This window comes from Microcebus murinus, chromosome 9, assembly GCF_040939455.1.
Source record: "Microcebus murinus isolate Inina chromosome 9, M.murinus_Inina_mat1.0, whole genome shotgun sequence".
In the NCBI taxonomy this organism is placed as follows: domain Eukaryota; kingdom Metazoa; phylum Chordata; class Mammalia; order Primates; family Cheirogaleidae; genus Microcebus; species Microcebus murinus.
The window spans coordinates 44337069-44364844 of NC_134112.1; the positions used below are offsets into that span (position 1 = coordinate 44337069).

A 27776-nucleotide genomic window follows, 5' to 3' on the forward strand; every position below is an offset into this window, starting at 1 on the left:
ACTATACAGGGGGATTGCTTAGGTTATAGGCAAATATTACACCAATTTATATAAGAGACTTTAGCATCCGTGGACTTTGGTATCCACTGGCAGTCCTAGAACCAATTCCCCACAGAGGACAGTTGTCCCTGCGGAGGGACAACTGTATTGCTAAACCACTTGGCTTTGAACTGCATTAGGGCAGTTGTCTGTGATCACTTTCAGCTTGCTCTTCCTGTTAATTCAATAAACACTTAGGAAGCAACCTCCAAGAAACTTGGTCCTAAAGAATCTAAATGAATAACATGATTCTAGCCTAAAGCCCTGTTTTAAAGACTGACCCAACCTTAGTTTGATCAGAGTGAATAGCAGCTTCCCTTTCATGGTCAAATACCAGGACAACCTTTAGCAAACCATTAATGGGAACCAGTACACCCAAGCACTCCCTCTTCCCTTTTTGTGACTCTTATTATGGATTGGTTGGTTAATTTTTTTTTTCTCTTTTGGGGATGGGAAGTTGAGGCAGTCTCTTTATGTCCTAAAGAACAGTGTCCAGTTAGATGTCAGTTTTGCTGAAAAGTTTTGTCACTGGGTAGAATTCTACTTTTTATGTCATGAAGCCCTGTGTGATTCAGGCAGTGGGACTTTGCAGTTTTCCTGGCTTCAAGGGAGGAATGGCCCAGTAGATGGGTAGAGTCGATGATTAGATCTAAGTTTCAAAAGCCTAGTTATCAGGTGGACATAGAAAAAAAATAGGAATGAAAGGCATATATACAGTACAGTCAGTTTCAAAGAATATGATAAAAAATTTTTTTGGGCCGGGCGCGGTGGCTCACACCTGTAATCCTAGCTCTTTGGGAGGCCGAGGCGGGCGGATTGCTCGAGGTCAGAAGTTCGAAACCAGCCTGAGCAAGAGCGAGACCCTGTCTCTACTATAAATAGAAAGAAACTAATTGGCCAACTAATATATATAGAAAAAAAAATTAGCCGGGCATGGTGGCTCATGCCTGTAGTCCCAGCTACTCGGGAGGCTGAGGCAGAAAGATTGCTTGAGCCCAGGAGTTTGAGGTTGCTGTGAGCTAGGCTGACACCACGGCACTCACTCTAGCCTGGACAACAAAGCGAGACTCTGTCTCAAAAAAAAAAAAAAAAAAAAAAAAAAAATTTTTTTGGTCTCTGTCACACTCCTAGGTTAGATAAAATTCACTAGACTAGGAAAGAAGAAACAGAGAGATGAAAATACTAAGAGAACTTAGATGCTGGTGGGATCCCAAGAATTGACCTTGCTCTGCCTTCTTTCAAGGGCAAGTTAGGAAAAGCTGGGTGCTAAAACACCTCAAGAAATTTGGGGGATCTGACCAGTGTGTCCTTTCTCAGGGAGGGCCTGAGAAAGTCACAAAGCTCGGGGCTTCTTTGTGCCAGCCCAAGGTAAGAACAAAGCAGAAATGCTGGAGTGTGTACTGGGGGTGGCATCACAGCGTTATCTGCACTTGAACCCGACACAGATCCAAACAAATTCCCATGTAAGAGGTGAACTGGTGGACTGAAAGAGGTCTTGCAGTCAGGGGAAAGAAGACAGCAGTCACTTGATTAGAATGAAGACCAGAGGTTAGATGGCAACCCCAAAGACCAGATACCTCCCATGATGCTTTAGTGCTACCAACGCCTCTCAGAATTTAGACAACACTCCAGGAATTGGGGGAAGAGGTTTGAAATTGATTTATATATTGATTTCTGCTGCCAGTCAGAATGGGGACTCAAAAATAAAATTACAGGTGGAGCAGGGTATCTCACACCCATAATCCCAGAACTTTGAGAGGCCAAGGAAGGAGGATTGATTGCTTGAGGCCAGGAGTTTGAGACCAGCCTGGACAACATAGCAAGACCCTATCTCTACAAGAAAAAAAAAAAAAATTAGCCAGGCATGGTGTGCATCTGTAGTCCCAGCTACTTGGGAGGCTGAGGCAGGAGGATCGCATGAGCCCAGGAATTTGAGCTTACTGTGAGCTATGATTGCACCGCTGCACTCCAGTCTGGGCAACAAAGCAAGACCCTGCCTCTAAAAAAATAAAATAAAATGAATGAATGAATAAATAAATAAATAAAATTACATAAGGCTATGGAAAAAATAAGTTCTAAAACCATACTTTATGGTTTTAGCTTTTTCAGAGTTGGAGCAGTATACAGTGGAAAGGACTAAAGTCTTTTGCTAACGGTCATGTGACTACAATCTTTCCTTGGTTGTTCTGTGGCTAAGGCCAACTGGCTGTTCAGCTGGCCCTCCCCTAGGATGCCAGTGGAAGATCCAGCTCCAGCAGAACCTCTTACACACTTTGCCCCTGCTCTTGCTCCAAGTGGGTTACTCTCAGCCTTCAGCTATTGAGATCCTTTCACCTAGTATGTCTTCTTTTGGCGAATGGCCCTGGCAAAATGGTTCAAGTTTGGACCCCTCCTGGAGTAAGCAATTTACCTATTCTTGCCAAAGGATAGGAGCATAGATTGTCCCACTATCATCCTCTCTTTGCTCTGTCATCTTCCTTTGTTAATTTCTCTTGCCCCTTTCTTAAGGCACAGGTTTACCAATAATCTCGCTGCCCAGACAGTCATCCAAACCAATCCCCCTGTTGTGTAAACACTCTCAATCTTCATGTGATTATTCTGAGCCTCTTCCCTCACTTGGCTCTTCCCTTCCCCAGTTGTTCTGCATAATTGTCAGGGATGCAGGTTAATTGTCAGGGATGTTAAAGTGAAGATTGGGGGAGGGGGGGTTAGTTGATCTCTTTCAGGAGCACTGTGGCCCTGCTGGGCTGCTAATACCTCCTACCACAATGAAATGCTGTACAGCAAGGCATGCCTCAGCTAGAGCTACATGCAACAACAGGGATGAATTTCACAAATACTGTTGAGCTAAAGAAAATAAAAAGAAATCCATCTAGTATGAGTTTCTTTTGGGAGAATTCCAAAAGGGGCAAAATTAAACAATATTTTTTGAGGATGTGTACCTAGGTGGTCAAACTAGAGTGAATAGGAAGGTTATGATTCTCACAAGAGTTAGGATATTGGTTGCCTGGAGGGAAAATGGGCATTGTGGTCAGGGGAAGATACAGGGGCAGCTTCTGGAGGACTGCTAATGCATTTCCTAACCTGGATGGTGGTTTACACTGATGTTTGTTTTATGATTAGCCTATTGTTAGGTAGATAGCGAGGGATTCCAGGTATCCTAGGGACAAAAGTGGGTGTCTTGCCTTAGTGCAATTGCTCCACCTGAGAAGAAGGACAAGGGTGGACCCCAGGCCCCATCTTGGTCCTGTCCCACCTTAATCCTGTCCTGAGCAACTGCCATATCTGGGGTAGGAGGGAACACCCTATGGACCAACTACAAAAGAATGCAGAGGACTTGAGCCAAACAGCAAAGGTACAACAGAATCTGGGAAGTGACCTAGAACAACCTGCATGCGTAGTAAGGTGCAGGTCATGCAACTCCCAACTGTCCAATCAAAGTGGTTCCACAGTGACACCTGCACCACAGGGAGGACCCCATCCTGGCGCTATGAAACAAGACACACACAATAACTTAGGTATTTCCTTTTGCTCTTGCTTTGCTGCAACAATGGGTCCGGTCGTCACCTTTGGTGTATATATCATGCTCTGTAAACCTATATTTTGCTCTTGCTCTATAATCCTAATTTTCTCTCCTCAATAAACCTCATTTTCATGCTTACCTTACTTTGGTGCGTCCGGTCATTCTTTGGCCATGAGCTCACCAAGAACTGCCATTTCAGATCCCTAAACCTGACACTATAACAGTACATACGTATTTTATACGCTCTTAGGTATGTACGATATATCTCACAAGATATTTTTTATGCATATAGAAGAGCAAAATCATCTTCAAAAAATAAAAATAAAGGGCAGGAGTAGGCCTAATAATAAAAACAGTTTAGTATTTGTTCAAGAAAAAACAAATAGATCAATGGAACAGAATAGAGAGCTCAGGAAATGAAATATTTATGTATGGGGAATTAACATAAGGTAAAGTTAGCAGCACCTGTCAATAGGGAAAGGATGTTTGTTTAGAAGATCGCATTGGGAGGATGGACTCACTTTAATGAAAGAAATAAAACTGTATCTTACCTAACATCCCTAGGTAACTACCTAAGAAAAATGGACTCTGGATGTGTTAAAGAGTTCAAGGTCAAGGATGACCTGTAAAGTTAACAGAAAGCAATGCAGGACAGTATCCTTATGACCTAAGGGTAGGGAAGGGCTACTGAGACAAAATTTAAAAAGCATAAACCCTAAGACAAAAAATAAAGTTGACTGAATTTGAATCAACATAATTTAGGATTTCCATTCAGTGAAGAATACAACTGTCAAAGATATTATGAATAAGGATATTGGAATAAGAAATATTTGCAATGTTAAATTGACAAGATATTAATAAGTAGAATATATTAAGAACTCCTAAAAAATAACAAAGTGGGGATAATAACCCCAAGGAACAACAGGCAGATGGTGTGAAGAAGCAATTTACAGAAGAGAGGAAAAAATGAAGCACATGAAAGATGCTCAGAATCTTTAGTAATCAGAGAAGTGCCAATTAAAACAGCACTTTTAAATTATTTTGTGTCTATTCGACTAGCAAAAATTAAAAGGCTTGATGTTGCCAAGTGGGGAGTGGAGATATAGGAGACCTATGAGGAGGTGGACATGTAGGAGACCTCATGCATCATTGGTGGTATTGTAGATGGTTGTAGCCATGACAGGTTAGATCCAGAGCTCAAGGAGCCCCAAGAACCAATAATAGGCTCCAGGGCCACTCCTGCAGGCATGGGCCACCCTAGCAAAACAGATTAGCAAGCTATACTGCCTCTTTCCTCGCTTAATTATTTCTAAATTTTAGTTTTGCTCAAGCCCTGCTGATCTAGACACAAAATGACGTTCTATACTCTGGCATCAAGAGAGTTTGGGGAATGCAACTTTTAGTTTCTATCTCTGTGGGGCAGACAAACACAATAGAAGAGCGAAGTCCAACCCCCTTGTTGGGGCTCAGGCACTGGTGCTTTATAAAAACTCCCTGCATCATTCTAATGTGTAGCCAGGGTTTTCAAATGCTGCACCCAAAGGGTGTTGGAAAAGAGGTTGAAGGTGCCGATCTGGTGTTGCCAGCACATGTCCCCGAAGTAAGATCTAAGTGCACACTGAGTGTTATTGATGTGTTTGGGCTTTTTTGTGTGTCACAAACCTGCAGACATTTTCTATAGCAAGAACAAAAGTCACTTACTTTTTGTAAGGCATTTTGTAAGTAAAAAAGCTCATTTTTACCATGCAATGAAGTCATTCAAAAAAGTGATTTACTGGAGATGTTAAAGACCATAATTAGCACAGCCAAGGGCAAGGCATCCAATTGAGGAAAACCAAGAGTAATGTTCTTAAGTGAGTGCAGAGAATATAATGAGAGCTTTTTAACATACTTAGTTTTCTATTTTCTATAACAAACACATCGAAAAAAGCTCAGTCCATTAGGGATGTCTTGGGGAAATGGCAAAATGAATACTTACCACAAAATTGTGTTCATCAAGCTCCAGGCTTTGCACGCCACAGGAACTCTGTGGTTTCTAACAGCTGACTGGTGAATCACATAAACCATAGAATGTCATTGATTCTGTCAAGAAGTAAAACTTAAATGAAGTGCAGGTGAAGCATTCTGTGGATTGTCATCAATTTCCTCTACAGAAAAAATATTGGCTTCTGCGGTGAATCTGAAAATTGTCTAAGGGTGGAATGCAAACTGATGATCTTCAGAAAATAGATTGTCTAGGAATGGATTCTAAAAAAGCCCACTGGTATTCAAAATAATCACATCATATGCTAAAAGTCTCTCTCTGTCACTCACACACACACACACACATGCATGCACACACACACACAAAGTATATATATAAATATTGGAAACAATAAAATCAGATGTGTCCTGCCACTAACAGGTTTAAAATTTTTGGTCGTTTCTCTATCTTTATCTTGTTACATTCACTCCTTTCGAAATTTTTTCCTAACAAGCACTGTCAATAAATGGTGTGCTTCTAAAATCCTCTTTGTTTCTAATTCTAGGGAACCAGACACAGACATTGAACATGAGTCCAACTTGCCCAAAACAGAAGCCAAATAATCACTTTCTCAGCCTCTGTAGTAGATTGAATAACTATTGCCCAAATATTCTAGTTTTCTTCTTGCTGTGCTACCCTCAGTGGGCTGTTGAACTCAAGAGTGGCCATATGACTTAGTTTGGCCAATGAAATATTGGTAGAAGTAACACAAGTCACTTCTAGGGTGAAATTTTAAGTCACTTTGGTTCACTGTGTCTCTCTTCTCCACCAGGCCCCAGACTGGTAATGTTATAGATACAGTTCGTTCTGCCAGGCTGAACCTTGGAATAGTGATGTTAGGAAGCAAAGCTGCAATGGACAGATAGTATGAATAATAAACCACTGTTTTTACAAGCCTCTGTTGTAGCATGCTCTGTAGTAGCTGGGACTATAGGCATGGGACAACATACCCATCTACAGTACCATTGTTTTAGTTTTAATAGATGTATAATAAATCTTCATTTTTGCTAGAAAAATCCATTTGTTTTTCCTCAAAAATTTTTATGGCCATTCTTTAGTCTTTGCATTTTCACTTAAATTTGGGATTGGCTTGTCAATATTTACAAAACTTTTTTAGGATTTTGATTGGAATTTTATTTTATTTTATTTTATTTGAGACAGAGTCTCACACTGTTGCCTGGGCTACAGTGCCGTGGCATCAGCCTAGCTCACAGCAACCTCAAACTCCTGGGCTCAAGCAATCCTTCTGCCTCAGCCTCCCGAGTAGCTGGGACTACAGGCATGCACCACCATGCCTGGCTAATTTTTTTCTATATATTTTTAGTTGGCAAATTAATTTCTTTCTAATTTTAGTAGAGACAGGATCTCGCTCTTGCTCAGGCTGATTTTGAACTCCTGACCTTGAGAGATTCTCCCACCTCAGCCTTCCAGAGTGCTAGGATTATAGGCATGAGCCACTGCGCCCAACTGATTGGAATTTTATTGAATATATAGATCAAATTGGGAAGAATAGACATCATTAGGTTTCGCATCTTCCAAGATCTGAAGTTGGTATATGTGTCCATTTAGATCTTCTTTTGTTTCTGTCAGTAAAGTTGTATAGTTTTCCGTATACAAATTTTGCACATCCTTTGTTAGATCCTAAGAATTTAGCATTTCTGATGCTCTTGTAAATCCTATCTTTTTCAAATTTCACTTTCTAATTATTTGTTACTATGCAAGAACAAATTGTTCTGTATACTAATCCTGTAGCTGACTACCTTGGTAAATTTACATATTCATTTTAATAGTTCATCTGTGTCTTTTGTTTTATCTACATACCTCATGTTGTCTATGAACAATGAGTGTTCTAGATTTTCTTTTTCAATCTTGAAATCCTTTATTTCTTTTTCTTATCTTTATTTTAATATTGAATATAAATTATAATACTGAATATCTTTGTATCTTTCTTAAGCACCAGGGAAAAATTTCAATTTCTCATCAAGCATGATGCCTGCTGTAGATTTCTCTTTGAGATGTTCCTTATCTGATTAAGAAATTTGCAATTTATTTCTAATTTACTAAGAATGTTTTTGACTATAAATGAGTGTTGAATTTATAAAGTACTTTTTCTGCATCTATTGAGATGATCTCATATTATATTTTTCCTTTAATTATGTTAATTATAGGATTGATTTAAAACTTTAAGTCAAACTCACAAACTGGGCATAGACCCCACTTGATTATGACGATTATGATGTCATTATCTTTTTATATATTGTGGATTCAATTTAATAATATTTTAAGATATTAATGTCCCATGTTTATGGTAAAGATTGTCTGTAATTTCAATTTTTCTGTTTTGTACTTAACTTGTCAGGTTTTGGTAGGAAGGTTATATTGACTTGGTGAAAGAGTTGAGAGGTATTTCTTTTCTATTCTCTGGAAGTTATTGTAAAACTTAGCATTTTTTTTCCTTAAACGTTTGAAAGAATTCACTTATGCAGCTACCTGAGACTGATGGCTTCTTTCAGGGAGATTTTAAATTATGGATTCAATATCTTTAATCAATATAGAAATATTGAAAGTTTCCGTCTCTTCTTGTGTATGCATTGGTAAATTTAGGAATTCATGTTTTTCATCTAAATTTGCAAATTTAGTGTTTTAAAGTAGTTCATAATATCCTTTTATTATTTTTAAATATCCTTAGGCTCTGTGGTAATATTCTCTTCATTCTTCATATTTAGAATTTGTTTTCTCTCTCTCTGTCTTACTCGGGGGTTATATACTTTATTAGTCTTTTTAATAAGTAACTTTTGAATATTCCGTTCTCTCTAAGTTTTATATTGTAGTAAAATGCACATAACATAACATTCACCACTAAACCATTTTACAGGTCAGTGGCATTTGGTACATTCACAATGTGGTGCAGCCATCACCACTGCCTTGTGCCAGAATATTTTCATCACCCCAAAAGGAAACTCATACGCATTAAGTAGTTATTCCCCATGCTCCTTTCCCATGCCACCCCTGGCAACTACTAATCTGTTTTCTGCCTCTGTGGGTTTGCCTTTTTTGGCTCTTTCATATAAATGGAATCCTACAACATGTGGCCTTCTGTGTCTGGCTTGTTTCATGCAGCGTAATGATTTCAAGGTGCATCCGTGTTGTAGCATATATTATTAGGACTTCATTCTTTTTTATTGCTGAATAACATTTCATTCAATGGATATTTTCCCTTCAAGTTTATTTTCTGTTGTATTGATTGCTGGCTTTATCTTTATTATTTTCATCCTTCTACTGTCTTTGGGTTTTTTTTTTGTTTTGTTTTTTTTGTTTTTTTTGTAGGTCTTTAAGGTGTGTGCTTAGATGACTGAAGGGAAGTGGTACGATTCTGTTACCTTTTGCTTTCTATTCTTTGAGGTTCTGTTTTTAGATGCACATAATTTAGTATCACCACATAGAGACATACAAACTAAGGGCTCCTATACTTCCTTATTGGGTGACTGCATAAATGAGGAGAATTTGGATCTATCTCCTTTACTAGGATGTTGTGAGGTGACATAAGGTGAAAGCATTTTGTACACTAACTTCTAGACTTGGCTAGAACTTTACAGTTTGCATTGCAGTTGCTTTATATCTGCATAGTGATATCACAGATTTGTTTTTAATTTCCTACAGCAAACCCATAGGAATTATCTCCATCTTACAGATGTTATTTCTGCTAATATAGAATTTTCAGGAAATGACCAGGAATTCAGTACTTAAAGTCTAGTTTTTTCCCCCAGCTTTATGATAGCTGCCTTATGCAGAATGGTGTTATTGGCATTCTTAAGACATTGGAATTTCACACTTTCAGAAACTTGAGAACATTGCAACTACTGCCAAGAGGTCTCAGCATCCTCTGTAGAGGAACAATACCAAGGATAGCCACTAAATCAACCAATCTTTCTGTGCTACACAAAATTAAACTTTGCAAATTTGGCTCTGACTTTCTAACAATTCATTGACAGTTTTTACTGAGTACTCAGTGAATTAGGCTTTTGCAGGTAAATGAAAGACTAGGTAGATGTACTTTTTACCAAATATATTTAGGAAGTAATATTTGGACATGTGCAAATAAATATTTAGCATATGAGGACTAAGAAAGAAAAGGGATTACAAAAGCTAAGGTGATACCTGAGTTGTTCATGAGTTTTTTCAGTGTTTTTTTAGTGTTCGGTTATACATTTCTGGTGATAAAAAGGAATTATAAGTTTAAAACACCCCCATACACTGTTCTGGTGATGGGTACTCTAAAAGCCCTGACTTCAGCATTATACAATTCACCCATGTAACAAAAAACATTTGTACTCCCTTAATCCGTTGGACAAAAAAAACAAAAAACAAAAAACAAGCAGAAGTGAATTCCAAACTGGTACCTGAAGGAGCAAGCTACCTCTCTTGGGAGAAGTAACGTTTACACTAAGACCTGAATGACAAGAAAGAGAAATGCAAGGAGCAGTCAGGGAGCAAGTGAGGGGATGAGGAGAGTATTGTAGCCAAAGAATAGCAAAGATGGTGAAGTGCAGCAAGATTAGCGTGTGTACAGAATGGTAAGAAAGCTAAGGTTGCAGCACCTTATGCTGAGTGAGTGGTAAGAAATTAGGTCAGAGGGTGAGCACAGGCCAGATCTTGCAGGGCCATGGTAAGAAAGTAAAATGAGAAGCTGTGAGAGAGATTATTTTAAACAGGGAAATTATATAATCTGATTTACATATTTAAAAGATTACTGGGGCTGCAGTGAAGAGAAGGAATTGGAAGAGGGGGGTGGTTAAAGAGAGAACAATGGAGAGGTTGTTCTAGCCTGGGGACAATAGTAGCCTGGACCAGAGTGATGGCAATGGAAATGGAGAGAAGTGGGTTGAGTCAAGATTTATTTGGAAAGTATGGTGGTTTTACATATGTCTACACATACTTGGATACGCCTCCCCTCAAGAGTGAGCTCAATTCCTCTCCCCTTGAATGTAAACTGGAGTTAGTACAATACTAATAGTTTTTTTCTCACAAATAGAATATGGCAGAAGTTAGGGGATGTCACCTCTGACGTTAGGTTAATAAAAAATTGTGGCTTCTGTTTTGGGGACGTGCTGTTTCACTTGTCAGACGGCTCACCCTGAGGGAAGTCAGTTATCTTATTCCACTGTGGCCCTGTGGGAGGCCCGTGTGGCAAGGCACAGGTGCCTCCCTAGAACCGTGTGAGTGATCTTGGAAGCCACTCTCACCTCGTCCACCCATCCCAGTTGAGTCTTGAGGTGAGATGGCACCTCTGCCTGACAGCTCAGCGGCCAACTCATGAGATACCTCGAGCCAGAGGTATCTAGCCATGCCATGCCTGGATTCCTAACCCACAGAAACTATGAGATAATAAGTGAGCCAGAGGTATCTAGCCATGCCATGCCTGGATTCCTAACCCACAGAAACTATGAGATAATAAGTGTTTGTTGTTTTTAACAGCTAGCTTTTGGCATAATTTGTTACACAGCGCTAGGTAAGTAACACAGAGTAGAGCTTATGGAAGTGACCCATGTATTTAGTGGAAGGGGGTGTGAGGGAAAGAGATGGATGAAACAAGATGTCTAGATTCTGGGCCTGAGCAACTGGATGGGAGTGGTGCCATTTATTGAAGTGTGGAGAACTTGGAGGCATAGCAAATGGAGGTAGGGGGATCAAGAGTTCTGTTTTGGGCACATTTTGAAAAGACTCTTAAACATTCCAGTGAGAATGTCAACCAGGCAACCTGCTGAGCCCTGCTCAGATTCCTTACCCATAATTTATGAGCACCAGATGATTGTTTGGCTTAGCAACTAACTTTGGGGAATAGCTCCAATCTACCATTTTCTCCTTAACCCATTCTATTATAATATGACTTGTGTTCCTTTGACTCAACTGTAGAATTTGTTCTTATTAAACCACCCATTGTATCTATGTTATCAGTGGTTGCTTCTCTGCCTTCATCAAACTTAACTCATAACCACACTGGACACAGATCAGCATTCCCCTCTTTACAGATACTTCCCTTGGATTCTATGGTCCCTCTCCCAGGTGGATTCTTCTGCTCCACCTGGTGTTAATAATGGTGCCTCGGAGGTATTCAGCTGGTGGCCAGGCTGGTCTAAAGGGTCCAAGAAGGCTTCATTTCATGCCTGTTTCCTTGGCTCAGATGGCTAGAAGGCTCCTTGTTTTGACAGACTTTCACATGGACACTTCAGTGGAGTGCTCAGATTTCTCACATAGAAGCTCAAGGTGTAAAAGCAAGTGTGCAGGAGAAGCAAAGAAAGGGCAGTAGTTAGAATGTGGGGGTCCAAGAGAGTTTTCCCCCAGAAAACTATGGGTGATAATTAAAGCATGTTGGTATCTGATGGCAATATTCCAGAAAAGAGGAAGAGAGGGGTATTGCAGAAGAAAGTGTAATTTGGACCAAAAGGGAGAAAGAAAGGGACCCGGAGCAAAGGAAGGGGCTGGCCTTTAGCAAATCAGGAAAGACTTCATTCGTAGTAACAGTGGAGATGAGAGACATGGTTCTACAGAGGCACCTCCCTTGGGTCTTTGCTCAGAAGTGCCTTTACCACTGAGGCCTTCCCTGACTGCTGGTTCTTGAACAGGAGCACTCCCCATCTCCCTCCCCTGCTTTATTTTATTTATTTATTTTTTTGTAGGAGGAAATGACTGCACTGCAGAGTGATGTACTTGAGTGAGCTGTCAGGTCAGAAGAGATGCTTGAAATCCCAGTGTTGGGAGGTGACATGGTGGTAGCATAATGACAACAGTTAGATCTTGGGGTTCCCACCACAGCCCTCCTTTCCTCGTCTTTTCTGGCTGGGTCCCCATGATCAAGTTACTGATCCGTCTGAGACACAGGATTAGGACCTTGTTGGCACAAATTGAACACTCCCCCAAAGCTAGGAGGTCCTTTCCCACGGCTCTCTATTTCCTTCAACTTCCTTGATCACCCCTCCCTGACCGAACTAGGCACCTGTTCTCCACGTTCTCTCTTTTTAAGGTCGGAGGCGCCTGGCTTGAAGCGCGCAGCTCCCTGCAGGGAGCACGGACGGGGAGCCCGCGCGGTGCCGGCACCTGTCACCTGCGGCGCTGGGAGCCGAGCCGCGGGCGGGGCGGGACCGGCCAATCCCAGGGCGGCCCGAGCGAGCGGGGCTCCCCGGCAGGGCAGGCGGCCTCTCCTAGCCCTCGTGCCTGCGCCCTGTCTGTCCTCTGCCCGACTGTCCCATGCCATGGCGAAGCTGCTCGTGCTCACCGTCCTGGGGATAGGACTGGCACTCTTCAGGGACCACCGGTCTTCTTACAAGTAAGTTTGGTTGTGCGGCAGCCCCTGCCCGTCCCGCTGCCCCTGCCAGCTCCCACCCGCCACCCTCACCCCAGAAACTAGGGTCCAGGCTCGCAGAAAATCCACAGGCTGGTGCTGGATGCACATCCTGCGGGGGGTGGGGGGGTTCATAAATGTCTGGCCAACTCTGATGTGCGGCTCGAAAACCTGCCCTTGCTCACGGTCTGCGAGATGGGAAGGGACACGGTTGTCAGTGGTATGAGTGGCCAGGTTGTCAGCGCACACAAACTCATTTTTCATGGAGATCTGTGTGCTTTGGGTGCAGATTCACCTCTCAACCTGGCTAAATCAAGCAAACAAAAAATCCGACTCCAAATAACCAAGTTGGGAGAGTCCCCCGATATTGTGTGAATTAGGGAAGGGAAGCCTGCACCCCTTCTCCGCCTCGACTTTCTGGTCCTAGTGCAAACCTTCCTGGCTTGAAGATTCTCAGTTTGAGACCATGCTGACAGCGACAGAAAACCTGAGTGTGGACAAGAGCAGGTGTGAGCTAATGCGTTCTGTGGTGGCCCGCCCGCTCCAGTGGGGGCTGATCGAGGAAACAAGGAACCCTAAGGGTGGCATTCGATATCCTGGGTTCTGGGTCCGCTCTTTGAGTATGGGACCCCACAAATGATTTTACGTCTCTAAACCTTAGCTACTTCAGTAAACTGGAACCAGTAATACACACTCATAGGAAACAACTAACACCATGCCTGGGACATAGTTATTAGTAAATGTTAGTTCCCTGCTTCCCTTTAAAAAGTATTTAATAAACCTTTAGGTGCCATAAAGGGGGAAAAAGTGTTTTAAGAACGTATCAGAAGTTTCATGGTAAGTTTTTGCAGAAGTTCAAAGTCTAGATGATCATCCTAGTCTCTAAGGCTTAGTCAATAGTATCTTATTTACTCTGAAGTAAAACATTAATAAAATTAAATTGAACATTTTTCATTTTTTAAAAAAAATTCTATAATCTTATGGGCTAATTAGAAGCTTATTTTCAGATAGGTTTTCATAAATTATTGTGGATTTTTTTATTGTTAATTTTAAAATCACGAAGTGTTAGAAAAAAGTAAGAAGCAGTTAGTGATTTTGGCTTTTAAATTGTGTAAAAAGTACAGTTTGTGAGTTTTTGTTACTCATAGCACTGTTTGCCACCAAAGGAGATTCTATAGAGAGATGTATATTAATAGAGGATGGGTGCAGAGCCTCCTGGAGAAGCCTAGATGGGGGACAGAAAGGAAATTGCACCCACTGTTAGAAGCCCCTAAAACCTCACTACTCCACAAGTGTCACTTATAAGTTCGCTGGACATGCAGAATCTCAGGCCCCACCCCACACTTCTGATTGCATCAGAATCAGCATTATTTAACAAACTCCCCAGAGAATGTGTATGTTCCTTTCTAAAGGACATTCAAATCCTGCCATTGCTCATGTTAGAACCAGACCAAGAGATCCTGGAGGATATTAAATGACCTTTATTTTCAATTTGGAGGTAAGGCACCTGAGTCCCAGAGAAGATCATGAATCTACCCAAGAGAGAGAAGGGAAGAGATTATGTCCTGAGGCTTGCACCAGGAGCAAGCCAAATCCCCAGAGTGAATACGTCCTTTTTTCTTCTCAGCTAGGCTGTCCCTGTGGGGGGTCTGCAGGAACTTATACAGGCCTGGTTAGAGTGAACTAGTGGAAACATACAAGGGATGCTTCTGGGGATGTCCTGAGCTTCCAAAGTGGAAGTAGCACAGAGGAGAAACTGAGAGAACTCCCATGGACCAAGAATCTCCCGCTTTTCCTTCATAGCCAGCTGCAAGTGGCCTTGCAGAAGATGCGCTGCACAAGTCCAGGGACCACCTTGGACATCACCCCTGCAGTTGTGGAATGTTGCAGCGCTGCATCTGTATGGCAATGTCCCTGTTCCTAAATTGCAAATTGTAATGCATGAGACCACTGTGTTTCCTTTCTTTAGAAGGAAACCACAGAGATAGCCTTAGGCCTCTCAATGCACTTCTGCTGCCCCATGCTCCCTGCAGGCAATACAGTGTAGGAGGAAGAGGGCAATGGCGAATTCATAACGACCTGCGTTAGATCTCATTTCTGCAACTTTCGAATTACTTTACCATCTTACCCCAAGAAAAATTCTAGCCTGTTTCTCCAGAAAATTATGGGGTAATAATACGTATCACAGTAGGACATGTGTAAAATATGGTACATAGTAGGTGACCTCTAAGTATGAGCATTTATAATTGCCACATATAATCTCAAAAACCCAGCTATGAAATCTGATGAGTGATGAGCAATGAGTGATGAGTGATGAGTAAGTGTGATAATCATATCCCCTTGAAACCCTAGGAGAGGGACAAATAACCATCCAACCCTCCAGTCACCCTTATCAATGCCATCAACACCATCTTCTCGGTCTGATGCACTAGCCTCATGGCTCCACAAAATACTTCAGCAGACATCTGCCATGTGCCTTCTCTCTGCTGGCACTGTGTTCATGCTGGAAGTCATAGACATGAATAGGATGTAGTATTCAGGCATTAATTTCAAAGTTTACTAGGAGCAATAAGACCAAAACTCCAAAACTGCAAAGGAGCATGGTAAGAAACTTGACAGATGTGTATGTGAAGGTTGATGAGGATAAACTAAGGAATAGTTAGTCCCACGACAGAAGATCAGGAGAGACTACAAAGCATCAGGAGCAGTGTTCTTCCTAGTTAGGTAAGGAGGTAAAAAGCACTCTATGTGGAGGGAAAAGGGTGAGCAAAGGGAAAGATACAGGAAAGAGTCCTTGGTATCATGGCATATAATTTCAAATCCTAACTCTACTTTTTAAAATAAACAGCCACATACCAATTACTTAGCTTCTTGGTGCCTCCATTTTCTTACCTGTAAAACAGGGAAAATATTCATCTTCATCTCAAAGGAAGCTAAGGAGATTAAATGAGGAAGTATATGTGAGAGTTCTTAGCACAGGGCTTGGCACATAGTAGGCCTCAAAAAGGAATTTGAATGAATGAGGAGTGTACAGTAGCAGAAAAATAGACTGATGAGGGTAAATTTAGCCCCAAGAAAAGTTCCAGAATGGATTTCTTAATGCATAGCTAATAGCTAAAGATCCTTTTTTTTTGGGGGGGGGGGGCAAGGAACCAGTGTATATTTGCACAGAAGGGGGTGGTGCCTAATGGGAGATGTTTGGGTCATACATGTGGATCCCTTTTGAATAGATTAATGTCCTCCCTGGAGCTAAATGAGTTCTTACTCTATTGGTCCCAGAGAGAGCTGGTTATTAAAAAGAGCCTGGCACCTCCCCCTTTCTCTCTTGGTTCCTCTCTCAGCACGTGATCTCTGCATACACTGTCTCCCCTTTTGCCATGAGTGGAAGCAGCCTGAGCCCCTCACCAGATGCAAATGCCCAATCTTGAACTTTCCAGCCATCCAAACAAACCTTTTCTCTTTATAAATTCTGTAGCCTCAGATAGAGGTTCTTTTTGGCAACACAACATGACTAAGACAAGTTCATTGCCAAAGGTTGTGTGATTTCTGGACGGAGTTCGGAGGCTGTGGATCAGGGACATATTTCAGACATTGAACTTTATCTCTTAGACCTGGAACATTTAGACTTAATCCCTTGAAACGATATGTCCTGATAATTTAAAAATAATGTAGAAAAAAATATGAATTGGATCATAATAACACAGGTGAATGAGTCTTCAGAAGCTTCTTACATTTTTTTTTTTTTTGAGACAGAGTCTCACTCTGTTACCCAGGCTAGAGCGCTGTGGCATCAGCCTATCTCATAGCAACCTCAAACTCCTGAGCTCAAGCGATCCTCTTGCCTCAGCCTCCCAAATAGCTGGGACTACAAGCATGCACCACCATGCCCAGCTAATTTTTTCTATATATTTTTAGCTGTCCAGCTAGTTTCTTTCTATTTTTAGTAGAGATGGGGTCTCCCTCTTGCTCAGGCTGGCCTCGAACTCCTGAGCTCAAATGATCCACCCACCTCAGCCTCCCAGTGTGCTAGGATTACAGGTGAGAGCCACTGCACCCGGCCTTCTTCCAGCTTGTAAGCAGTGTTATCTGTATATTTTGCCTGGTTAGAGGACTGAATTCAAGCTTCGCATTCATGCTTGAGCTCTAATCCCAGCTCAGCCATTTCATAATTTTGTGGTTTTGGAAAGCTACTTAATCTTAGTCCTCTGTAAAAGAGGGAAAATAACACCTCAGGGAGGTGTTTGAGGATTAAACGAGGATATATACAGTACATGAACTGTAGTAGCAATGATTATCCTGTTGAGATATGACTTGTTTGGGCCACAAATTGGAATCCAAAGCAACTGGGTGCTGACTTAATGCCTCCTTGCTTACCCTGGGCTCCCTTTAACTGTGATTATTCTACCTTTTCCAGGTTAGAGTTCATTTTCCAGGAGAGAGGAGCCTGAATTAGAATAGGAGCCAAACAGCTCTGCCTTTCTCTGTCCTCTATGAACCCATCACATTTAATGAACCCTGTGAACCTCTGTGAACCCATCACATTTAATGAACCTCATTCTTCCCATGTGGTTTTGAGTCTAAGAAAAGCTAACTTGACTATCCTTGGTGCTTTTCACAAATCTTGGCCCATTCAGCAATGTCACATCCTTGAATGTCTTCCATGCCACTCTTTGCATTGTCCTTGGTTATGACCTTCACCCTTAACATCTTATACCTATCCTTTGAGTCCCTTGGGGCATTCTATGAATACTCACCATACTTCCTCTAGACTGGATTTTTTCAAAATGGTGGGTAACAAAATCAATTTAGTAGATCATTACCAATATTTTAAAATAAATGGAACAGGCCGGGCACGGTGGCTTACGCCTGTAATTTTAGCACTCTGGGAGACCAAGGTGGGTGGATAGCTCAAGGTCAGGAGTTCGAAACCAGCCTGAGCAAGAGCGAGACCCTGTCTCTACTATAAATAGAAAGAAATTAATTGGCCAACTAATATATATAGAAAAAATTAGCCGGGCATGGTGGCACATGCCTGTAGTCCCAGCTACTCGGGAGGCTGAGGCAGTAGGATCGCTGGAGCCCAGGAGTTTGAGGTTGCTGTGAGCTAGGCTGATGCCATAGCACTCACTCTAGCCTGGGCAACAAAGTGAGACTCTGTATTAAAAATAAATAAATAAAATAAAATAAAATAAAATAAAATAAAAGGAACAGAATTGAATAGAAAAATTAAACATATATCACCTGGATGAAGGTGGGTAATGTTTTGTGAACCTTGTTTTAGATGTGTATGTGTACATGTGTACATGGTGTGTACCATGCAAAATGCTTTTCCTAATGTGAACTCAGTCTGAACAGTTTGTAAGCCACTGCTCTATCACTTCTCCTTTTATTTCTTTACTGTGAACTTTTGTGATTATAATGGCAGATTTCCATTTTTTTAATTCAACACTGACATTTTATTTTCCAAAGTTCATCATTTTTGCAAAACAAAACAGAACAAGTATGGTAAAATTCAGGTGTGAAGCCATCTGGACCGGGACTTTTCTTTTTAGGGAGATTTTTAATTGCTGTTTCTATTTCAGCTGTTGAGATTGGTCTGTTCAGGGAATCTATTTCTTCCTGGTTGAGCCTAGGGAGGCTGTGTGTTTCTAGAAATTTGTCCATTTCCTCCACATTTTCCAGTTTGTGTGCATAAAGATTTTTGTAGTATTCATAAATTGTATCTTGTATCTCTTTGGGATCAGTTGTGATATCTCCTTTTTTATTCCTGATGGAGCTTATTAGAGATTTCTCTTTTCTGCTTTTCGTTAGCTTAGCTCAACATCTCTAATCATCAGGGAAATGCAAATCAAAACCACAATGAGATATCACTTAACCCCAGTGAGAATGGCCTTTATCAAAAAATCTCCAAACAATAAATGCTGTCGTGGTTGCGGAGAGAGAGGAACACTCCTACACTGCTGGTGGGACTGCAAACTAGTTCAACCTCTGTGGAAAGCAATATGGAGATACCTTAAAGCGATACAAGTGAATCTACCATTTGATTCAGCAATCCCATTGCTGGGCATCTATCCAAATGATCCAGTGACACTCTACAAAAAAGACAACTGCACTCGAATGTTTATAGCAGCACAATTCATAATTGCAAGGCTGTGGAAACAGCCCAAGTGCCCATCAATCCAAGAATGGATTAATAAAATGTGGTATATGTATACCATGGAGTACTATTCAGCTCTAAGAAACAATGGTGATATAGCACATCTTATATTTTCCTGGTTAGAGCTGGAACCCATACTACTAAGTAAAGTATCCCAAGAATGGAAAAACAAGCACCAGATATATTCTCCAGTAAACTGGTATTAACTGAGTAGCACCTAAGTGGACACATAGGTGCTACAGCAATAGGGTATTGGGGAGGTGGGAGGGGGGCGGGTATATACATACATAATGAGTGAGATGTGCACCATCTGGGGGATGGTCATGATGGAGACTCAGACTTTTGGGGGGAGGGGGGGAAATGGGCATTTATTGAAACCTTAAAATCTGTACCCCCATAATATGCCAAAATAAAAAAAAAATTAAAAAAAAAATTAAAAAAAACAGAACAAAAAGCAGGTATCAAAAACAGCAAAGAGTTTATAGAATTTCTGCACCAATTTTCACATGAGTCAGTGATTATGAAACTGGTGTCCAATGTAAATACTAAGAACAGGCTGATTTCCCTCTTGGTTAGATGGTTTGTTTTGGAGCTACTGTATAATAACAACTTTTTATAAGCACCGGTCATTATTTGAGAACTGATTTGGTTTGTCCAGCAAAGTAAACAATTTTTTGCTGTGTGGCATTTTCTTTTTTTAAAAAAAACACTGAGCTAAAACACAGAATGTATATTGCTTTGGATCTGAACCAAATCTTTTGAGATCCACATTACCCTGAAGCACACTGAAGACATTCATGGGGCATATTAAATAGTGTGTTAAATACTAGTCGTATACCTCATAATGTCTAAGGCAGCTACTATATTTCTAAAGAAAATAGTATTTCATTCAGAGGCTACCCCGAGTTTAAATTACATCATAGTTTCTACATCCTTTCTGATTTGGAGTAGTTTCTCCAAACAGGACCATATTTTTGGAACAAAACTTTGACGTTCATGCCAAACAAGCAAACATTTTATAGATACATTTGTATAGAGCAAGCCTTCTTGTTCTGAACCCTGAAATTGAGAGGCCATGATTACTGGATGCTGACAGGAAGCAATATACTTCAACTCACAGCATAGATAATCTGGAGGCGAGCAGAAACAAAGCTGGGGCTTGGTAGTGGGGTTCACCCACCACTTGTTTTGGAAACACATTTTGCTTAAATAAGGGAAGTATATTTATAAAGGCTTTGAGAGTCCCTCTGACAATAGCAGTGCTATGTTGTTGCAATGGCATGAAAAGGCACTTGCTGCTAGAGGAGTAGGGTCCATTGTTGGTGTCTTGACTGTAAGGGAAACCAAGGAGTCTAGCAGGAACTGGATCTCTGCCAGAGAGTGGGAGTTGCTAACACAAAGACCAAAACAACCGAATGCCACCGCTGCCCTGTGGGTAGCATCTGTTTCTCTCAGCTTTGCCTTCTTGCTTCCTTTTTCATATCTGTAAATTACATATCACTTTTCCTTTAATGAAAATCAGAATAACACAGAGGAAATTTTGTTTCAACTGAGTTTCATCCTCTCAAAACCATTTCAATGATGTGTATACCAGTCTGTATATACTATAATTTACATTCAATTTGTGCAATTTTCAACCCCTAATGGCTGGTTTCTGTTTTGTATTATTTTTAACTAATATTGAGAGATTTGATCAGAATTCGAGGCCAGTTTCCTATCTCATTGCTAGCCAGCAAGTGATCTTTGTAAAAAAAAAAAAAATATGAAAGACTGGCAGCTATTAACATTGTAAAACTGAACCATACTTCCCTTATTTAAGCAGATTTCCATTTTTGAGACAACTTTCAGTTTCTCAGGTCCCGGGGTGGATTCCAACTTTCCTTCGAAGGCTCCTTTCTAAGGTCCTATCAGTCAAGGAACCATAACCTCCTGGTAGGCCAAGCCTTCACCTAATCATTCATCTGTATCTCTAGCGCCCAGACTGGTGCTTCTCTGCTCTGGTTGAACGCCAGGACAAACTGTGGTGCTTTCACAAAGCAGATCACTGGACTCCATTGCTAGCCTCTTATGTCAGCCTTTCTTAGAGGGTGGAATTGCCAGCCAAGGGCCTGATAGCAGGAACATACAAAATTTTCTCTAAATGTATGAATGAAAGACCAACTGCCCCCAAATTCCTATCACTTTTTACCATGTTGGTAAGAACATTTTCCAGCGTCCGTTTGCCTTCTCCTTCTGTGAGACTAAATTATCAGTAGGGCAAGTTATGAATTTCTCAGCCTTTCTGTAGCCAAATAAGATTTCTAGGGATTCTTGGATAATTGTCACAATTCGCTATGACTGCATTGTATCACTTGTTATAAAAAAAAAAAAAAAAAAAGTTAATGTTTATATCTCTTGGCTGTGCTCATGTTGTGGTCTGTTTCTTTCAAATGCCTCATCCATAGATTTGCTCTGCGCAGGCAGCAGGCTGGAACTTCACATCCGTTCACGTTGTCTTTGTCCTTTATGCAGACATTCCCCACGATGATTACGAACTCATATTTAGTAAGCTGCTCGTGCATATGTGTGTGCGCACATTTGCGTGTGTGTTTGTGTGAAATGCCTTTTTTTAGGTGGGCCCGGAGTATGATTTTTTGAAGTTACAAATCCTGTAAACATACCTGCATTTTTCAAGTACTACATTCAAAAGCAGATGCCCAATCCAGGTGGTGGAAGCAGACTGGGCAGATGGGTAGGAGGCCCATCTGTCAGCAACCCTAAAACATCAATGAAATAAACTGAAACCATATTGTCATTTTACCCAACTTTCCACATAGGAGTCCTTCCACAAATGATGAAATAGTTCCTGCTCCTGCCAAAGTGCACAGAGCGCTGGACTGAACATTTTGTATCCTTTTTGTGTGTCGATCCACCTCCACTAAATAAATACTAATTGTGCCCAGAGGACCCCACTTGTCTCGCTCTGGCCTCGCCTGGTAGAATTGTAGGTGCCAGGAACCACTAACTCGGGTTGAACAAAGTACAATCAAGGAGAACTTTTGTGGGCTGCTTACCTTTGCAACTTAATTATAATTTCTGAACAGTTTTATGTACGTTTTATTTCTTTCTCTCCCACAGAACACGATTTAATGCTTTCCGAGAAGTAAAACCAGTGGAACTTCCTAACTGTAATTTAGTTAAAGGCATTGGTATGTATGTGAAAGGAAGAAACGTCTCATTTGAATTTGCCATATTATCTTGCTATTTACTTGATTAATGTACCTGTTTAACTTTGTCCAAAAATAAAACTTTAAACTTGGGAGGGTATTTATTACAGAGTCAGTAGTTAATTACAAATACCATGTTGTTTGACATTCAACTTCATCAACATATTGCCAAGGTGTTGGGGGGTTTAATTGTTTATTTTTGTTTGGTCAATAGAGCAAAAATAATAGAATAATGTTTGATTTCATAGTAATCTAACCTAAGGAAATGGCAGGAGATGGAAGGAAATGAGACATAAAGCAATCAGTAAAGGATAAAGGTTTTCTTTGAAAAAAAGCTCTCACAGGTCTTTGTAATGACCACAAGGCTTCTCTTCATGCATCTCTCTTTTAATATCAGAAAGGAAAAATTTTTCCCAGAAACTCTCAGCAGATTTCCCCTTAGATCTCATTAGTCAGAGCTGGAGGACAGGCTGCTGCCCTAGCTGCAAAGGAAGCTGGGAAAGTAATTATTGGGCCTCCATCTTGGGAGATTATCCCTGTCAGCCAAGCTAAAAGGGCAGGGGACTCACAGCTTCTAGACCCTCAACAAGGAGTATCCCAGAGCTCAACTCCCCATCTGGTTTAAACCAACCAGCTTTGTTATTTGAGGACAACTTATTTGAGCTCCATGCTTTTGTTATATTTTGAGGGTTTTTCGTTTTTGTTTTTATTTTTTTTTTTTAGAATAATTTATCTCAGTTGACTAAGGTTCAGAAGGCTAGACCAGAAGACTTAGTTAATGTTACACTTGCTTAGGTATCTTATGGTACAATATTTTTTCTAGAAAAATATGATATTGATATCAAATATCACTGGGTATTTGAAAAACATACATCTGCACTAAGAATATAAATATAAAATCAGTTCATTTGTCTCTAGATTAATTGTAATTTTAAAAATTTACATACACTTAAAGTATAACTTATATAATAACAAGGATAGTGATATTTCACTGATATTTATAATTAATTATAAAGTCATGTTCTTGATCATCAAAATGTATCCCCATTTTAAATCAAGCATTTGGAATTTGCTTATATTTCTGATATAGTTTTCAAAGGTCTTAATTGGTTTGGAAGTATTATATATCAATATATATTTGTAGTTTATTCTAACTCTTTAGAAAAACAGCAAGATTTTCAAATAATCATATCTTTTGTACATTTTGTTGAATTTTCATGAACTTTATATAAGAGGATTCTGGCTCTGAGGATAAAGTTCTAGTCCATCAATTTAAAACAAATACATTAAGTGTAAATTTTAATTACACCTAATGATATTAATGTTTTAATTTCCATAAAATCATATTCATCAATTCAAATAAACAAATGGGAAAATGTATATTCTGACCCTATCAAAGAAGAGCTAATATATATAGTCCCCCTTTCAAGTGAGGAGTGATGAAGAAATGGATCATCAGCTTACTGCAATATATTAATATGAAACAATCTGTACTGTCTATTCTCTTTTCTGGCAGAACGTGGCTCTGAAGACTTGGAGATACTGACTAATGGACTGGCTTTCATTAGCTCTGTGAGTGTTTTCTTTCACTTACTGTGTTTTAGAAGGTTTTCTAGGACTGGCAGTTTTAAGTCTCTCACTTAAGCCATCTGTATACCAATGCCCATCTTCAAAATGAAATGAGCAGCTATATGGTTCAAAAGACAAACTGTATCTACATTTGCACTAGTGTTATAATTATGATCATATGTGTTCTATGCATATCTGTGTTCTTGTGTCTACACTGAACTTCTTACATGACCTTAGCTTCCATCGCAGCAATTCATCTGTGAGCTCAATACATTTAAGAATGGTTTCCCGGCCGGGCGCGGTGGCTCACGCCTGTAATCCTAGCTCTTGGGAGGCTGAGGCGGGCGGATTGCTCAAGGTCAGGAGTTCAATACCAGCCTGAGCAAGAGCGAGACCCCGTCTCTACTATAAATAGAAAGAAATTAATTGGCCAACTGATATATATAAAAAATTAGCCGGGCATGGTGGCACATGCCTGTAGTCCCAGCTACTCGGGAGGCTGAGGCAGAAGGATCGCTTGAGCCCAGGAGTTTGAGGTTGCTGTGAGCTAGGCTGACGCCACGGCACTCACTCTAGCCTGGGCAACAAAGCGAGACTCTGTCTCAAAAAAAAAAAAAAAAAAAGAATGGTTTCCCCTTCAATTGTCTATCCCTTAATAGACAGTTGTACTCAAATATTTGCTGAATGAAGTGTATGTTTATGTAGATTCCCTTACAAGTCATTTCCATTGTTATCTTTTTTTATACTTTTAAATAAACCCTTTAATTTAAAATTGTCTTGTTCTTGCTTAGGCTGGTCTTGAACTCCTGAGCTCAAGGGATCCTCCCTCCTTGGCCTTCCAGAGTCCTAGGACTGCAGGCATGAGCCACTGTGCCCAGCCAGCTCTTCCATTTTTTATCTTTGTCAGAGGTTTGGAAGTTGTGGCATGGTTCATACATGACTTTGCTACAGGGGATAGCTTCCAGAGTCCCTCGGGGACCTATTGCACAAGCCAGTTAAGAGGCTTCCCGTGTGGCCCTGTGGCCAGTCCTGTGGTTCAGAGCAGACAGTGTAAACCCATGTACTATCCACCACCTCCGTCAGCATTTGAAATATTTGTAATGTGCCTGGTTTTTCTCCTTCATGTTTTATAAGGGATTAAAATATCCTGGAATAAAGAGTTTTGAACCTGATAAGCCTGGAACAATACTTCTGATGGACTTGAATGAAAAACATCCAACAGTGTTGGAATTGGAGATCACTGGAAGTAACTTTGATTTAGCTTCATTTAATCCTCATGGGATTAGCACATTTACAGATGAAGGTAACAGCGTTTACTAGTTAAACAAAAGCAAATTAAAAAAAAAAAAACCAGAAAAAAGCATGCCAATGAATTAATTTTTTTTTCTCATCCAACCAAAGCATAATCATGAATAATGTTCTTATTCTGGGTTTTAAACTTACCCCCTATGTTAATTAAATATAATATTAAAACTGCTTAAATACTTGAGAATACTAAAATATTTAAGATTTGTAAAGCACCTAATTTTGTAAAATACCAGCATTCACCTTATCCTTATAATTACTATAATAATAATATTCAGCCCTAATCATTATAGGTTTTCTATTTTAAGCAATTTTAAAGGCTCAGGCATTTATAGGAAGAGATTTTTCTAACCTAAGGCCATGTGCTACCAATGGATCCAGTAACAGAAAGTCTCCATGGTCAGCTCTTTCCTGGCCCCATCACCTCAATGCCTCCCTGTCCCTGTGTTCTGTGTTCAAACTGCTTCTCCACATTGTGATACTTTTCAACGTAGCATGCTGTCCCCATCCGTTATGCCTTCATCCTACTTCTTCCCTTCTATTGCTGTCATTTCTTTGTTTGCTGTGTTAATTTTCAGCCCCTGTTGCACACAGTAGCACCTGGGGATTTAAAAAAGACTCAAGGAATGGCCTCAGCCCCAAAGATTCTGATTCAGTTGGTCTGAGGAGGGCCTGGTGGTATTGCTTGTTAAAAGTTGTACAGGTGGCCGGGCGCTGTGGCTCACGCCTGTAATCCTAGCTCTTGGGAGGCCGAGGCGGGCGGATTGCTCAAGGTCAGGAGTTCAAAACCAGCCTGAGCAAGAGCGAGACCCCGTCTCTACTATAAATAGAAAGAAATTAATTGGCCAACTGATATATATATATAAAAAAAAAAAATTAGCCGGGCATGGTGGCACATGCCTGTAGTCCCAGCTACTCGGGAGGCTGAGGCAGAAGGATCACTCAAGCCCAGGAGTTTGAGGTTGCTGTGAGCTAGGCTGACGCCACGGCACTCACTCTAGCCTGGACAACAAAGTGAGACTCTGTCTCAAAAAAAGAAAAAAAAAGTTGTACAGGTGATAAAAATGTAAGGCTGGGGTTAAGAACCGTGCCTACACCTGTTGCCTGCATTGCGTCATCAGACAACCCCTCATTCAGTCCTTCTTTTGGACTTTCCCCATGTGAGTAGCTAAAATTGCTGCCTTGAAAATCATCAGTGATGTCTTTATTAATAGACCTCCTCTCTCTCTCTCTTCCTTTCCTTCCTCTCCTTCCTTCCTCCCTGCACCTCATTTTCTCCTTCACAAAACTGGCTCTTCCCTGATATTCCAACATGCTTATCTGTCCTGCTTCAGATCCTGCTGCAGGTTTTCTCTGCCATTCTTTGTTTTGTCACTCGTTGCCAATTCTCTGAGCATGCCCTCAGAGGTTCTGTGTTTTACTTTCTCTTTATTTTCCCTATTTCAGAAATTTCAAACCAGTGTCATGGTGCCTGCTTTCTAGGAGAACATCCCCAAATGTGGGGTATAATTATTATTTTTTTCATTAGCCCTTCACTTCCATTCCTGGAGGTGCTAACTATAACAGATACTTCTATCTGGGGGTTCCTCTCCTATAGCTACTTTAAATGCAAAATGTTGAAAAATGATTTTCCACCCTTTTATCTTCCCCCATGTGACTTTTATATATCTTTTGTAATGGTCTCTCCATCCATGCACCCATTCATCACTGTTATATTTTATTTTTTAAATATTTTTAAGTGCAAAGAAATATAGTGCTGGGTGTGTGTGTATTTTTTAAATAAAAATGGGGTGATGTCATACAACTCCTTCTATAAATTGCTTTTGCATTAAACACTACATCAGGGACTTCTTTCTCTGACAGCCTGTTTGGCGCTACTTTACAATGCAGAATAGAGTTCCTCTGCTCATGGATATTTAAGTTGTTGCCGTCATTAGGCTCATTGCAAACAATGCCAAAATGAACATTCTCGTACATTTATCTTCTGTGACTGTTTTCTTGGGATAAATTTCTAGAAGTAGAATCTAACATGCAAAATATGAATCCGAGTTTTAACCCTCACTTGTATTTGATTTCCGAGTCTCTCATTTTTCAGCCATCATCAAAGTATTTTGATTCTTCCTGTCAAATTCCTGTCATGTCCTTTCCTGCTATTTTTTTTTCCAGTGGCACCTCCTGGTCCAGTTCCCTCTCCCTACATGCCCAGATTACTGATGTAGTCTCAGGACATGTTATTCCTTGACTCAAAGCCTCCAGTTAGCAAACCCGGGATCCTCACCCAAAACCCTAGTGAGACTGACTCTGGCTCCCTATGCCTTCTACCCTCCCACTCTTTCACTCTTTCCTTCCTTCACTCTGCTCCAAACACAACTTCACTGTTAAGTGAATTGTCCAAGAAGCTCTGCCCCAGGGCCTTTGCACGACTCCTTCCCTCAGCCTGGAATGCTCTTTCCCCAGATTGCCACATAGTTTGCTCTCTTATTTCATATAGATCTTTGCTCTAACACCCCCTCATCAGAGAGAACATCCATGACTTCCATGAAGAAAACATCTCATTACTCTATAGATCTTGTATTTTTTCTTTGTAGTGTTTAACACCAACTAGAATAAATACT

At 40.5% G+C, this 27776-nt stretch overlaps 1 protein-coding gene across 1 annotated transcript in view; it reads left to right on the forward strand.

Annotated features, from left to right (window-relative positions):
- The first annotated feature begins 12761 nt into the window (after positions 1–12761).
- The window catches only part of PON1 (paraoxonase 1), a 28774-nt gene continuing 13759 nt past the window's right edge, over positions 12762–27776 (forward strand). The window contains exons 1-4 of the mRNA XM_012757092.3: positions 12762–12909; positions 22199–22269; positions 23804–23859; positions 24991–25159. Of these exons, the coding sequence (XP_012612546.2) occupies positions 12836–12909; positions 22199–22269; positions 23804–23859; positions 24991–25159 (370 nt within the window). The 5' untranslated portion in view covers positions 12762–12835. The remainder of the gene's footprint in view (positions 12910–22198; positions 22270–23803; positions 23860–24990; positions 25160–27776) is intronic.